This window comes from Anas acuta, chromosome 11 (genome assembly GCF_963932015.1).
Source record: "Anas acuta chromosome 11, bAnaAcu1.1, whole genome shotgun sequence".
In the NCBI taxonomy this organism is placed as follows: Eukaryota; Metazoa; Chordata; class Aves; order Anseriformes; family Anatidae; genus Anas; species Anas acuta.
In genome coordinates, this window is record NC_088989.1 from 19,731,327 (window position 1) to 19,747,545 (window position 16,219).

The 16,219-nt window shown below is 40.5% G+C and overlaps 1 protein-coding gene across 1 annotated transcript in view; it reads right to left on the reverse strand.

Moving 5' to 3' along the window:
• WNK2 (WNK lysine deficient protein kinase 2) overlaps positions 1-16,219 on the reverse strand; it is a 110,741-nt gene that overhangs the window by 24,404 nt on the left and 70,118 nt on the right. The window contains exons 12-21 of the mRNA XM_068694091.1: positions 15,294-15,833; positions 12,445-12,759; positions 9,389-9,438; positions 6,644-6,809; positions 6,447-6,563; positions 6,121-6,288; positions 5,847-5,892; positions 4,536-4,652; positions 2,275-3,368; positions 344-416 (exon numbers count right to left, since the gene is read on the reverse strand). Of these exons, the coding sequence (XP_068550192.1) occupies positions 344-416; positions 2,275-3,368; positions 4,536-4,652; positions 5,847-5,892; positions 6,121-6,288; positions 6,447-6,563; positions 6,644-6,809; positions 9,389-9,438; positions 12,445-12,759; positions 15,294-15,833 (2,686 nt within the window). The remainder of the gene's footprint in view (positions 1-343; positions 417-2,274; positions 3,369-4,535; positions 4,653-5,846; positions 5,893-6,120; positions 6,289-6,446; positions 6,564-6,643; positions 6,810-9,388; positions 9,439-12,444; positions 12,760-15,293; positions 15,834-16,219) is intronic.

Below are 16,219 nucleotides of genomic sequence, written 5' to 3' on the forward strand. Positions count from 1 at the left end.
TTCAACCACATTATTTTTGTGAATGCCTTTCTATGTAGCCCCAGAAATCCAAGAGATGTTCTGATAGACATTTTAATGGCACCAGAAATTTACTGCTGGGAACGTAGCCTTCCACATAAACACCTACACCTCCTGTGCATATATTATCTACTTATTTCTAGAAGGCCTAGCAGAGGTGAGATATTTAATATTTGTTATTTTGTTATATTACTGAAGGATCAGAAATGCACAGGGCTGGGCACAGCTCTGCAGTTAATCAGAAGAGCTGGCAGCAAGGGGACACAGCAGAAGAGGACGAGGCACCAGATCCATCACTGCAGTTCATCGCTGAAAGGAGCATTACCTTTTCTGCTCGCTGACCCACCTCTTGCTTCTGCAGAATCAGCACCAACACCAGGGACCTCAGACTTTTCAGACTTTTAGTAAAAAGAAAAAAAAAGAAAAAAGAAAAGAATTTCAGTCTTGGGCACAAAGCAGGAAGCCAATACATTCACATTCTCGCTCACTCTCTCTCCCCCCAAATCCTTCTCTATATTCACACTACTGTAGAGTATGAGACTACTTTATACTCTGTGGAGTGGCCTCCTAGCTTTTCTTTCAACTCCTCCATTTTTTTCTCCCTTGGAAGAAAAAAAGAGGTGGCAGTGTCACAGAGGGGACTGCAACCTAAGTTACTAAAAGCAGGCACTGAATTATATATATGAATTTTGGTTTTGTTCTGTTTTGCTTCTCCAGCCAAACTGTACACTCATCTTTTTTTTTTTTTTTTTCCTTTCAGAAGTCTCTCTTCAGAAATTCTATGCCTCTATTTTCTTATTTGCACAGATTTTTAAAGGACAAGTTCAAATTACTGGAAACACACAACATCTTTCATAGAGAATTTTAACTGCTGTAGGTGGTCATTTATAATTAAAAACAACATTATAACTGGAGGCTCAAGTGCAGCCATCTTTTTGGTAAGATACAGCATCTTTCAAAAAGCTTAGACCGTTCATCCAGCTGACTCTACGTGGAACAGACTCATCCTTGGTAGTGGTGATGTAATTATCTCCAAAAGTACTTCTTTTCAAATAAGGCATACACCGATCTTCTACCAGAAGGTGCTGCAAATCTTTTGAATGTCATCAACTCAACATTTTATTTGAGAGAGTGCAACGCATGTCCACTATTAAGATATTGAGTGAATAATTACCCAAGACTGCCTACTCCAGTAAACAAAATTAAAACCAAAACAAAAACCACAACAAATCAACCCCCCCTCAAAAAGCTCACTTTTCCTTGGATGCCCCCCAGTGAAGTCTTGCTCTGCTAAGTTCAGAGGAAGAGAAAAATCATGCCTGTAAGCAGAGCAGTCTCCTACCTATCATGTCTTGCATCAGCTGCAGCACTTGAACAAAACAAAGGGTCCTGAAGTGTTTATTTTATTCAGACTGACTTAGAAGGCATGTATTATAATCACTGCCATTAATTAATACTTAAAAGGTTCCTATAGCAGTATAAATATTTCACATTCAGTGCTACTGTACCTCACTTTTACAGTGACAGCAATATAGGCTATATTTGGAGTCTAAACTACTTCAGCAACCTACTAGGCATTCTAAAATTGGTCATAAATGCATAATATGCAAATTAGACATTTATTATCACCAACTTCATGACAATGATGCAAAGCACAACTCTATTTATAATCAGTCTTTAGAGGAGTTCTGTTTAACTACTCTAATTCCACCTCATGTACAAACATGAGGCTCTCTGCAACTTGCCTGCTGCTATTTGCATTTGCTGTGGTGTGAGGCAAGGTGAAGAGGGATATCCCCATCTAATAACTACACACAGGAACGAGGAACAGATGATAGTCTGTCAGAGCCAGATGACCAAACGCTACCTGCTTCATCAGAACTTAATGACTACACCTCGATGTCTCTTACCTTCTTAAACTACAAAAAAAATTATCATATTTCTGACTGCTTTAGAAACAGAATACAAAGGGAAGAGAATGCATTAAGATATAATGCCACTTTAAAACCCAAAGGAAAAAATCTGGCTTTCACTAATAAGTGTTTATGGAAAATGAGTCAGAATGCATCTGGCAGAGTAAGGACTTGAGAGAACTTTCACAGTGGAAAGCTGTCAGCAGACAAAAGGTGATATACCAGAGAAGCCAGAAACCCATACATATCCTGCCATGGACACTCTTGTTCTGACCTCTGCTTTGGAGCTGTTCATGCCAGCTGGATTTAGGGGTATAAAGGGCAAAGTCATTACTGGACTAACCAGTACTGGGTAAGGTGAGATCTCAGGTGGTACAAGTGATGCAACTTGGGCCTCAGCAGCTTTCACTTCCTGGCCAGTGTCTGCAACATTACAGCCTGGTTCTCTTAAATCCAACACCAACTTGGGAACTTGATCCTCAGTAAACGGTGGCAAGTTAAATTCACTGTCTGCCTGTTCCAACGGCACACAAGTGTCTGGAGTTCCTGCTGATGCAGAGGAAGTAGGGACATATTCCTGGTAAAGCAAATTGCGCAGTTTCTCGTCAAGGCTTTTTATCGTGTTGTCAACGAAGTCCACCCTGGGTGGCCCCTCTCCATCTGACTCCACGGTACATGGCTGCTGCTGCTGCAGCAGGCTGATCCCCACGCCGGTGCAGGTTATGGGCTGCGTCTGGGGCAGCATCACGTGTTGCTGGGATGCAGCCACTGACACCTGAGTAGGACTCTGAAGTTGAGACCCTGCCAGACTGAGAGAATCAGACGCAACAGCTGCAGGAAACACTTGGTTCACAAAGGAGTGCTGCACCATGCCAGGCTGGCTGGCCTCTGGCAAGTGAGGGATCTGAGATGCAGGCTGCCGTTCCAAAACGACAGCATCTGAGAGCACGGGGAGCGGGCAGAGCTCTGCTGCATTTGCAGGAACTGGTGGGACTGATTTGGGTGGCCCAACACTGCAACACGCTATCTCCACATCAGGAATACACATGCCCTCGTCTGCCGGCTGCTGCGCATGCTGAATGGGCTGAGGAGTAAGGTGAGCATCGGTGGGCTCCTCCAGCAAGGCAGCGTGGGGGGCAGGAGTGCCAGGCTGAGCAGGCATCACTGCCTTTAGTGGAGAATATTCCAGCTGACCTCCGTTAGCAGCCGTCTGCTCCAGGATATTTGGAGCAGATCCCGGTGGTGCTGGAGCTGAAAACTCTGCCTGGCTCTGTAAGCCGGCTGAAGATGCTGCAGCAGGAATTTGTGCCAAAGATGGAGAGGCTCCAACAGGGCTGTCACATACACTTGCTTGTAGAGGAAGCTGCTGACAAGCTAAGACACCAGGCACATCCATCACCGCAGAGCTCACTTGCTGATCATCTGACTGCTCCAGGTCTAGAAAGAATACAAACATCAGTTCAACTTCTGATGAGCTATACTGAGTGAAACGGCCACGGCACAGCTTCCCTGTTGGCTGCAGTGGTAACTACACCTAGCCTTAACTGATAACCGCTTCCTCTCAGAAAATAATTGTCACGGAAGAAGTCAAACTAGAACTGAAAATTGCAAATTATGCAAAAATATTTCACTGAAAAGACATTGATTATTAAACCAGCAGTGACTAGACCTTTGACTACCTTATACTATAAGGCAGAGTTTTAAAGCACTGGGACTTTCCTGAAACTCAGATAAATATTCCTAATTTGGTTCAGAAGCATAAACACATTGAAAATGCACGATTTAAGGAAGGCTCTTCATGACACACTTGTTTTGGGTGATAACCATTTCCTAATCAATAGAAATTTTACTCTGAAGTACTTCATCTCAACACTGGAACAAGGACAGGAAGGCCTGGGTTCTTCAGACTATGTGAAGTCTTGGGGATGTAAAATTATTTTCAATTTAAATTGTTAAATGAAGACAATTAGTCCTAGACTTCATAAGGTATACCACTGATAGGATACGGAAGAAGAGCTTTTCTAGATCTCAGGAGTTTATCCTCAACATCTTGAAACTAATGACTGATGAGTGCAGCTCTAAGCCAAGGCAGACATAAGCCAAGGTTTGTTCCTCCCCTCTCCTGCCTTCCCCAGGCTACAACAGCTTTCTAAGGGACAGGCAGGAGTGAAGATCAAAGCCAAGGGACCTGTTTTTTTCTCCCACCCAGTTCATTAAGCAGCCACCTGATAATTACAAAAAGCTTTTTAGAACAGAAAGGTCACTTGCAGTATGTTTTGCCACACAGCACCCAAGTCTTTTAACTACTAAGTAATATTAGGTAACAGTATTAAGCAGTATCAGATCATAGTAATAAACTACCACAGCACAGGAGCGGTAGATTGCAGCCCTCTGGGATCAAACGAATGTTGAAGTGCCATTATATACATGTTTGCCTGTCATTATTAGGTAACTTATTGAATACCACCACTAGAAAATATCCATCATTTTCTTCCTCTTACTAAATGCAACTATCCCAACTAAATCAAGCAAGACTAGGAGAGAGATGACATAGCAACCTCTGAGAAGAAAATATTTTCTGAAAACTTTGAAGTCTTTTAATACCTGGACCTTCAGACTGCTGTGTACTCTGAGGAACTGGTGGAGAAAATTCTGGTGCATCGGTAGTAGCATTTTCCACAACAGGACATATAATAAACCACCTTTTTCCAGTATGCAAAACTAGAGATGAAAATAAAATAGGAAGTAAACAATAGTTTCTTTTCATTCCAGACCACACATCATAAACTAGTCTTAACTTCTATATTTAGATAGAAAGACAGAATATCTGTAGTACTAGCCAAGATTAAAACAATGGCTCCAATTTGATTCCTATCCCAGAGAAGCCACGATCTGGAAGGGAGACAGCAATACCTCCCGATTCCACCATGTACTTAGAGCAAATTATTGGAAAATGTATTTGCAAGTGTTTATTACCCTTGGAAGGGTAATAGCTTCATACACAATTTTATTAATGGTATTGCAAACAGTTCTCATTATGGAAAAAGTTCTTAATTTTGTGAAGTTTATCTATTTTAACTAAGGACAAAGAGTTATAGCTAATATTTACTTTCAAGTCTTATCTCAAGGTGTGGCATATGAAAATGGCAAACCAGAACTGTACACACTTTGAACCTTCCACCAGCATAACTATAAAGCTTATGTTAAAAAAAGCTGTGCTAGAAAATTATACGACTTCTATAGGCAAAAATAAACACTATCTTTTTAGCAGAAAATCTAGTTTGGAAGATTATCCAATTTCTGTAGCTGTCAAGTTTTAAATTATCCTTCTTTCCCTGTAAGAATGGAGCAAATACACAGTATTACCCCCAGTAATAAGAATTTTGGGAACACTGCTTCCTCCTGCAGAGGTTTAAATTTTTCCACCAACATCCACTTAAAAAGAGACTAAAGGACTTATTTTTTTCCCTTCTGCACTTGGCTGTAAAACCTCTAAGACACAATGATGTTCAGCAGGCCATGATTCCTCTCAGTAACACTGAGATAGCTAAAAACTTACAGGTTAGAAATTTCAAATAAATTACCAATGCAAACACAATCTTTTAGCTTTCTCTTCCAAATGTATTAATTGTTATGAAGAGTATGCTTTCCTGTGCCTTCTTGACTTTTCCTAGACTCATTATCAGCTTGTGTAATTCAGGGCTTCCCTAAATGTCCCCAGATGTTAGACTAATCCAGCTCAGCCCTGCGATCTTCAAGGCTACTAACAGCAGAGACCACTGTTACACCCTTATTTCTAGATATATTACCAGCCACCAGTAGCCAGTGGATGTCTTCCTGAATTAGCAAACTTCTGCATAAACTAATCACTGATTTCAAGCTAGAGATTGAGTTTGTATTCAAATGTACTTTTACCATTCTGTTGATACACGGGTGTCTTCATCTGAGATTGCCGCTTCTCCTAGTAAAAAAAAAAAAAAAAGGAACAAAAACAAAACAGAGGAACTAGCTGTCTTGGTATCAATAGAGCAGCATTATTCCAAGGAATATGTATATTGTAAGCCTTAACTGAGTAGAAGAATTATTCTTATAGCTAAGAAACCTTGTTTTAGCATGGAATATAAAACTAATTTATGGTAAGGGATGTCAAGAAAAAGGAATCAAACTAGCAGTTTTTAATGTTTCTTACCTCATTCATTTCCAGTCTATCAGTATCCTGCTGGGGACTTGTTCCCTGATCAGAACTTCGTTCTCCTTCTGTATCTTCACTGAGCATATCTTCTGCTTTATCAATAATATCTTTCATTTGTTCAATAAATGTCTCTTTTTCACTCTGCAATATGAACTCATTCTCTACCTATAGGGTCACATCAAAATAAAGAGCAGAAGAATAACATTTTCGTTAATGTCTCATTCCACAGCCACCAGAAAGCTTGTAACAAGCCCACTTAAGAATAAATTGGCTGAAGCAAGTTGTAGTAAGAGACTGTGGGCAGCTGTACCATCAAGTCTTACCATATATGTAGCAATTTCCTCTGGCGCATCGCCATCCAAATCAAACTTAAAAGTCACCATTTTGTGATTGTGTGTTTCGAGCTGGCACTCCACCATCTTATCGCCTGTGTTACAAACCTGCAGACCAAGATTAACAATGATTATTTCTGGCACAACCAAACTAATCCTGAATTTATCCTCAAATAGAGTGTACTTGCATTTAGTATGGTCAGTTTGGGTCTGCTGGACTTCTCCTGGCGTGAACGTGCACGTGTAGATTTCTTATGTTTCTTTGAAGACTTTCCTTCTTGCTTTCCACTTCCTATTGCTCCTTCGAAGCTGTCACTCATCTCTTTACCTGAAGCAACATCTGGACTCATGTAGCTTTGCAAGAGAAAGGAAGAAACCCCCCAGGATGAAATTGCCATCACAAATGATGGAGTTATGCACAGGTAAAACAGAGGAAAAAAAGAGACTACAAAAAAAAAAAAAAGTGAATGCACTTCTAGACCAAATTTAGCCAGCTATGGAGAGATACACAGTAAGTGAACAGAGCTACTCTAAGTCAGGAATGTACTCTCGCTATCACACCTAACAAGAAGTGACCTATCAAGGTTGCTCTCAATACCATAGGGAAGTCCTATCACTCTTAATACATCACTACATTCCCTAATCCATTCTCTTTAGGGATCCTTGGAGTCCCTGTCCAAACTACACACTTTCTTATTTGTCTAAGCTTCAGCTTTCTCAACTCCAGTTTGTTCAAGCTCACAGCAGAAAGTCTGAACTTGGTCAAGTTGTTTGTCAGAGACAAAGGAAAAGAAAAAACTTAGTACAGCACCCCTCAGGGACAGTGTCTCCCATCCCCACAGTTCTCAAGAACTGAAAAGAAGGTATTGTGCCACAATATCCCTGATGACCAGTGTCCCAGCTAGTAACAGTCCATTATTTTTAGCAACCAAAACAGTAGCTCCTAACAACCTTATCGTAAAATAATGTGTATTGGAAAATGTCAACACGCCATTTATGAAGCTGCCAGAATTTTCCAAAGATTCATAGAAAATGACTCAGAAAGGAGTCTTGCAAGGTCATCTGACCCATTTATTACTTTAAGGTACGATCAGCTCTATGCCAGTACACACATATGCTTGTGTAAAATTGATCTTAAAAACCTCCCTTGAGATTTCATAACCTTCCTGGACAATTTATTCCTGTATTAATTTATTTGTACAGGAATAAAAGAGCTTAAGACTAACCTACAGATTCCTACTTAAATTTAAGGCCTTTACTTCCTGTTCTAACTGCAGGAGTTGCACTGAACTGCTTAGTACTACCCCCTTCACAGGTATCTTATATGTGCAAGTATTAGGTCAGGAAAGAGAACCCATTCTGCACATCGGATATACCCTGGATCATACCTTTGCTGCAACTGCCAGCCTTTTTATTCATGCACTGTTAACCTTCACTCTACAAAAATACAGCCCAACTTCAACACTGAGTTCCACGTGTATGTGGAAAACAGAAACCTGTCTACAACTACGAGACAGGTTCTGACACAGCCTCCTCATGTTACTGCAGTCATGATAGTCAGCTTTTCTCACACAGTTCTGGAACAGGCAAATTAGATGATGACAAAAAAATGACATACCTTTCTACAACACATTAGATAGCAAAGTGAATTCATTTTGTCTAACTTTTTCATAGTCAGAACTAACCTATAGTTAAGAAAAATTAGATTTCACTTTCTATGCAGTGTTTAAAAGAAGCAAATTCTTGAGGGGGGAAAAAAATTTCAATTTTAGGGCTGTGGGGTTGCATGGTTTTGTGTCACACTGACTTTTTTTTTTTGGTAGGGCAGATAGAAAATGGTAAAAGGGGTCTTCAAGTTAAATTCAGGAACTCACCTTGTCTCTTTAGGAAAACAGAAAAGGTCAACAAAATCCTAGCCCAAAGCACAGAGCCCTGCAGCTTTATAATCACTGAAGACAAACCTGGTGCTAGCTCCTGCAATTGGCAAAGGACTCAGCTGCTTACAGATACATGCTGTTCATATCTACCTTATCCAAACCCTAGCACTGAAAATTCTGTCACTGCTGCCACAAAGCAGGAGTTGTGGTATGGGAGCAGCAGCATGCCTGCCCCAGAAACAGCAGCCACTGCCCCCATTCAGCTCTCTCTCCAGTCAAGCAGCCACAGCAGCAAGCCTTCCGCTCCTGGGCTCTTCCTCACTACATCTTCTAAACCTTGCTGCTTCCCTTTCTGCTTTTGAGTACAAGAACAGACAGTCAAGGGCTGGCAAAAACTGAGGTTTGCTTATGTTTCTGAGGAGTGCTGAGCTGGCTGTATGAATTATTATTTACCATTACTTCTGCAATTAATGTATTACTGGGCTTAAGTATGAACTTGTGCACTGCAAAGCCACAGAACGGGCTCTGGCTGCATGTTCCAACTCTTGTTATAATGATACATTTGTGAATGGCTCAATACACAGTCCTCACCAATACTTCATCCCCCGTATCATACCTGGGGAAAGATCATTACAGAAGGTGGGGCAGGATTACCCATTCCAAATAGGGAATAAGCTACAGACCCAACTAGCGAAAATATCATTATATATAGATTCATCAGCATCAGAATCAGTGATCATACCGCTTCAGTTATTTTAACAAAAATAAATTACATGCTGAAGTGAAAATTGTTGTACGTACATCAATGCTAGAATGCAATATCCAAATTAAAGCATGAGAAGTGTTGGAAGAACCAAAACAGACTCTGCAGACAAAACAGTTGTGACTTTTTCCCTACACTTGCATCCTTGCATCTTTCTTCCGCTCAGCGCCTGCTGCTCCTTCTCCTCTCACCCAAGCCAAAAAACAGGCATTTGACTCAGCTTTGTAAAGATAGAAGGGGAAAACAGCCTCCAGAAAGAAAATATTTCATATGCCAAATAGATTATATGATACCTTTCACAGCTCTGTGACAGAGTTTGAAGTTTGTCCTGTATTGCCTGCTCCTAAAATACAAGAAAAAGTTGTTTAAGTAAATGCATTATATTGCTGTATGAAATTTAAGTAAGTTTTGTTGAGACATTAGTAATCCTAAAACATTCTGTTTAACCGCTTTTTGGAACTTAAAAATGCCCCATTTGACCCTCCCAACATTACTCCTGACCGCAGCATCAATACCTGTGCACGCTCTTAAGACAGAGACACTAAAATGCCAGTTCCCTCTTGCTGTCTCTGAGGCAGAAGAAGCAGTGAAAGAAACAAAATATTCCTTACCACAGTGGAAAAACTTCAATGCAGGACAAATCCACATCAGCACCTACCTTTCTTTTTTAATGGATGTAAATTATACGCTAATTTGCTTTATTGCTCTCTATTGTTTCCTGAAATATACTAGGTATTTTCTGTATATTTGGCTTATTGTGAAAATTTCCGACGAACTTGCAAATAAAAGACAAAAATTCATTGTTTAAAAACATGGTCCTCATACCATGTCTCCTCTTGTGATGAATTTGTGGTGGTGCTATTACTGGCCCTACTAGTATAATCTTACCACGTATGCAGGTAACATACACAGACACACACACCTTGGTTTGTATATAGCAGTTATAGGTATATACACACACCAAATGTATTAATAAATATATATAATCATATATATACTTATGTAAATATACATTTATAGACATATATAGAAAATCCTTCTATAGACACACTGTCACAAAGAAGCTCCTGGACTGTCATTACTACATATTCATACCAGGGCAGTTTGTTTGTAGACCATAGTTAAAAGCTTAGAGGTTAACCAGTCCACACCCCTCATTGCTTATAATGCCACACACTTGCCATGCCAAACTTGACCGCAGTTTCTATAAAACTGCAAAATTAATGAACAGTGAGAACACAGACATAATGTATCTAGATTTTAGTAATGCACTTCATCAAGTGTCTTACAAAATCTCATTTGCCTGATCAATTCAAATTGGTTTGGATATGAGTACTGCCACACATTTAAACAAGAGACAGATAAAAGCGTCATGGCAGAGCAGCAACAATATGTGGTGTTTTGAATATTTACAGATATGAAACTCCTCTTACACCCAAGAAAACCTTAGCAATATATGTCATAAAATCAGCACGGGAAGCACTTGGATCAGTTTGACTTTTACAAAGGAAGTTTGATGCCCATGCACTTTGCAGAGAAGCCAGCTGCAATGATCAGTGCTTACGGCTCATTGCAGCTCCAGGATTCCAGTGTCTCCTGTAACAAAGGGCTACAGAGGCAGCACTTGCACTTGGGGCTGGGCTCTAACTGGAGATTTTGCAGGTATGAGAGGGATAGAAGGGAGAGAAGAGGACTGTATTGTCACTCAGAAATTCAGCTTCTCCTACTCGAGAAGCCTGTTCTACATTACTCTAGAAAAAGGTGACAAAAGTATGACATTGGATTGGTTTCTTAAATTGCATGAGAGAGGGGACTTAAATTACAGGTGCAGTACAAGAATGAAGTTAGCAAAACAGCCGATACATGTTCCTAGGTATATGATGACGTGTCAAGACAGACACCTGCCTCAGTGGGCACTGATTTCTCAGGTAATGTGGGACAATGTGCATCCCCCATCGCACACTCCACTACAGCAATTAAGTTTGTTCATATTTCCAGAAACACTATTGTTTCTGGATACTGTAACACGATGGGCCTTGCATTGAAAACTGTAGCTTTGACATCAGCACTGATTCGAACATGAGCTGTGCACAGAGATAAAAGGAAGGCTGGAAAAAAATAACTCAACTAAGGGATGTGTCTGATACAGCCATTCTTTACGTGGGGACTCCACACATGAAGTACTACAGTCTAGTTCTACCGTTTCTGCTACCTACATCTAACCTATAGGATAAAGAAATTCACCAGGAGATATCCTACACCACAGCACAAATAATTCCTGACAAGAACTAGACTGCCACTGGATAGAAGGACTGACAAAATGTGGAACTAGAATCTAGTTTCAGTGCTTGTATCATTCTTAACATCTTCTGGAAGAAAAGTTAAGTGGTACCTCTAATGAAATTCATAGGGTATGTTGTGTAGGAAAGGGATGCAACAAGTGTATGGATGTATAGGTTAAAAGAGGAGATTAATTTGAGAAGATGGAAAGGGTTAATTTGGGAGGAAAGATAATTCAGAACGGAGAACCACAAGTAGAAACATGAAAGCAGAATTGATGAGGGACATGTCCACTCAGAAGCAGAGAACAGATTCAACTTAATTACTAAAATCCGGTACAAATGCCAAAGCCTTTATTTTGATTTGCTTATAGATATCTATTAAAGAATTGAAGAGAAGACATTCTGTCAAGACTGAGGTTTAAACAACTATGGGAGTGGAAACAAAAGTCAAAATAGCAGACAGAAGACAAGCTGCAGTTTTATTGTTTTTCCTTATAAACTGTATCTTGCTTATATGGCCATTGAGAATTGGCAATGCCTATGAGTACCTGAAGAAACAAAAAATCACAGGGCTAGAGTAGAATTCAGGCAATACAGGAGGGTAAAACGCTGATGAAATGCAAACAAGGCTCAAATTGAAGAACATGAAGAGCTTTTACACGATGAAAAATCAGATTATGAAATAGTTTCTTAAGGCAAATGGTTGCACAATGGCTTGAGACATTTAAAACGAGACTGGACAAAACACAGATGGAACTTTATAGAACGGTTTCTTACTGACCCACAGCACTTAAAGAAGGTAATTTCTGTGTGTATTTGCGCTGGACTACTGACAAAGATGTGTTTTGTGGCTGACTTGTCCTGCTGCCTGATTACTTCAAGGAGACATTTCACAAGTAGCAGAAGGTAAAACATGCCGTTTCCAGCTTCATTGGAAATAGCCAATTATTTGCCTACTCGGAGTTACTAGCCTCTAGGAGAAGCAGCTCTATGTGGTGAGAGTGGATCATCTCCCTTGTGAAATAAGCCCGTGCCCATAAGGAAGGTTAAGGGGGAGGCAGCACTACCTCTTGCGATGTCTCTGTAACTGCCTGGACAGCTGAGCTGGGAGCTGGGAGCTGCTGACCCAGAGGCTGGGAAAGATCTGGTTGAAGCTGCAGAAGACCAGAAGGCTGAAGAGGCAGACAGTGATCTATGGGCACTGGTGGGCTAGCCGTAGCAAGGCTGCCATGGATCTGTGAAATACTTTCTGGAGCGACGCGGGGAGGCAATAGTTCGGGCTGCAACTGCAAAGGCGGTGACATGACTATCGAAGGTTGCACTGGGAGTACCGGCACCTGGGCTGCAGTTTCCAAAGCATACTGAGTATGTCCAGTAATCTGCTGCAACACAATAGACACCTATTAAAATAAATCTCTACTTAGAGTGCTTGTGACTTATATGACAAAGTACTAAAGTCACTGCAGTTCATGGAGAAAGGATTACAATTCTGCATTGAGAATATACCCGTGTGGTTTCTGATTGGAAGGGCAACTAAAGAGTGTAGATTTGCTTTAACATGACCAAATAAAAATCAAAGGATTCTTCCTGTATAGTTGTGACAGCGTGTATTTCACAAGCACTATTTTCTTTGTAGAAACAAAACCATGTTTTGCTAAGAAATTAAAATCTTAGATTATGAATTCCTTGTCCTGTATAGTTTGTTCTGTTTTCAGTGAGCACACCACAACATCCATGCAGAGAAAAATATACTCTATCCATAATTTAGATTTTTTTTTTTTTAATGTTGCATATGCACTATTAGCTAATATAGACACAATTAACTCTTTTTAGACAGAATATATGCCAATGCCTTACATTACACATTGTTTTCCATTTAGTTTAAAAATTTCAGATACAACTTCTCCTGGCACACTCAGGCCTCAATCCTGCAAGCGCTTCCTTGTGTAACACACAGAAGAAGTTTCATTTATCTCAGTGGATTTCTTCAATGCTTTAAAATAACTCGTGTGCGTAAGCGCTTTGTGGGAACTGGACCGATACGATTAGATGCCAACTACCTTAGAGACTATGTTGTTATTCTGCATAACAGTTCTTTGAGTTGTACAGTTAAGAACAGAATATTCTCCTTTTAGGTACATTGTGTATTTTTCCAAGGGGACTGAGCTTGTAGGAATAAGGAAAAGGGGAGATAAGAAAATACAGAAGAAAGAAGGCTTTTTAGTACTAGGTACAACTGCATAATTTTTAATTGTTTTTGAAGTACTTGTCATCACCCAGAGATTTAAAATATTTGGACAATTAAAAAAAATAAAAATCAAGACTCCGATGAGAACTAGAACACACAGCTTCATTACTGCATGCTCTGTGCAGATTCTGGATATGAGCCAACATTATTATTCCAGGTTTTAAGTGGATAAATATGAAGATGCAGAGTCCCTTGCAACACAATGGTTACAAGACTGCCTAAGTGGAGGTTGTTAGAGTAGTAACATTGGTGTACAGTGCAGAAGAATAGTGAAATGCTTTTTTCATCTTACATAACTAAAATAATTCACAAAATGTTTCAATTTATAATTTACCTGGGCAAGACTGGACATAAAGGTGCTGGACATCAATTGCAGAAACAGCCCTGCATTGGAATGCCTTTATTTACAGAAATACCTTCCCATTAGGAGCACTTTAAAAGATGAACAATCTATTTTTGGATAATCCTATGTGCTTGTCCATTTTGTTTGCATTAGCTATTTTTTTAATCCTAAAGAATATAATGGAAGTCTTCTGTACGTATTTGGTAAATAATGACTGTCGGCACTGTTTGCAAATATCAGTTCTTTAGGTTTGGTGTTTGCCACGCCTGGTTCAATTCTTTCTAAAGCCATCAGAAAAGCTATGGCTAATTAGCTCAGTGGTAACAGTCTCAGGGTCTGCATTGCCTACACTTCCACAAACAATATTTCTGTACCAAATATATGGCTGAAGACAAATTTAAAAATGATGTACTACTTTGAAGATGCCATGATATGGCAGGTTGAAATGAGATGTTATGAATTTTAATCGGTATGTTACAGCAAAGTGATGTAGTAGAACAGAGATTTTCAAGAATGCTATTATTAACAGATTTAGTGCTCTCTCCTGCTTGGGTCAGACTGCATTTCATGTTGTCATACCACAGATGCGGCAATACAAGTGTTTACAGACTCTGTCAACGGGTCCTGAATCAGTTCTCTTGTAAACAGTGCTAATGTTGGAAGCTTCATTTTACGCTTTATTTCTTTTAAGGGGGAAAAAGGGTCTGCAGCTAGTGTTCATTCTTGTCTGATAGACTGCTGTCAAGCAGATTTCTGAAGTTACCATCAGGTGGTCATTTCCTTTGGCTTTACAAAGGACGCTGTTCTCAAGCGGGTATACATCAAAACATTTCTATCATTTCACTTGCTTCTGCCAGCTCATCCATATTTTGCCATCTGTATATGAAGTCTATGCATCCTGAGTGTACTGGCAGCAAAACCTCAGCATCAGCAGTGCTGGGTAGTTGCTGTCACGGCTTAGTCACCTCTCCTGTCCTAGGAGAATGACAGCTCATGCTTCCTTGCCGCTCCTTTCTAGCTCAGATGGGAGAAAGAAGAGGGAATTCTGAAAGTGCACGTTTCTGTCTGCTTTTCAAAGGCCATTAGATCACTCCTTTAATCCACAATATTCACCTGTCTCTGGTTTAAGACCTCAGTGCTCCACCTGAGTCCAGCTCTAGCTGAACTGCAGTCAGAATCAAGGACAAGGAGTTAACAAAACATCTTAAAAGCAAGAAACAAATCTCCCAATTGCACGTTTACAATGGAATAAGCCCCAGGAATGCCTGCGTTCAATAACCACCCTAGGGTCTAGCAGCGACACAGCCCAACGGCGAACGGATTACCTGGTTACCAGCCCCAGCCGCGGGCAACGTCTGTTCTGAAGGATGAATTATGCTTGGCTGAAGTGACTGAGGAGGTGGAGGTTGCTGCGGCTGGGAAACTGCTTGCGTGCTCTGCGTGTGATGGGGAGAGGGCGCTTCGCTCTGAATTATCTGCTGGAAGGTGGTCTGGTACATCTGCTGCTGGGAGAGCTGGGACACTGCGTGATGTGGCGGCAACGCTGACACTCCCGGTGGAGCCACAGCAAGCAATGGTATTGTAGCAGCTGACATATTTGGCACTATTGTTTGGCAGGGCAAGACCAGAGAAGCCACAGTTGTATGAGGAAGATTCACTGCCTGCATGGGGAGGGCTGGGGAGTTTGGTGCCATAGGCAGAGTGGGGTTCATGGGGAGGCTCGGTAAAATCACAGCTGGAGCAAAATATTGAGAAGGAGCAGGTATGGGGGGCACGTTTGCAGCAGGTATATCAGAGAGGTTTGGAGGAAGGTTGTCAAGTCCTGCCAGAGGAGTAATTGCAGGAATGACAGGAAACTGAGGAATCTGAAAAAAATATAATATCACATAAATTGCAAGTGCTTTCATTGATGGTACAAAGTAGTTTCATTTGCCATACAAGTATGTAAAGATCACCTGTGCCATGATGATAATTATGTCTGTTTGTTAATCACTTCCATTTATGTCCTCATGTTTATAAAAAGTAATAAAAACGTAATCGTTCTTTAGTCATTAGAAAAAGAGCAAGAATTTCAGTTGGGGGGAGGGGGGGGGCATTTTTACACCTTGGGAGCTTAAAACTATCTCTCAAGCCAGTTCGAAGCCTTCAAGCAACATCCTAACTTAAAAAGTTGCTTTCATTTTAACAGAAATTAAAAGGAATCAGAGCAGACAAAAATGCTACATTCTTTCATGCAAAATTCAATGTGACA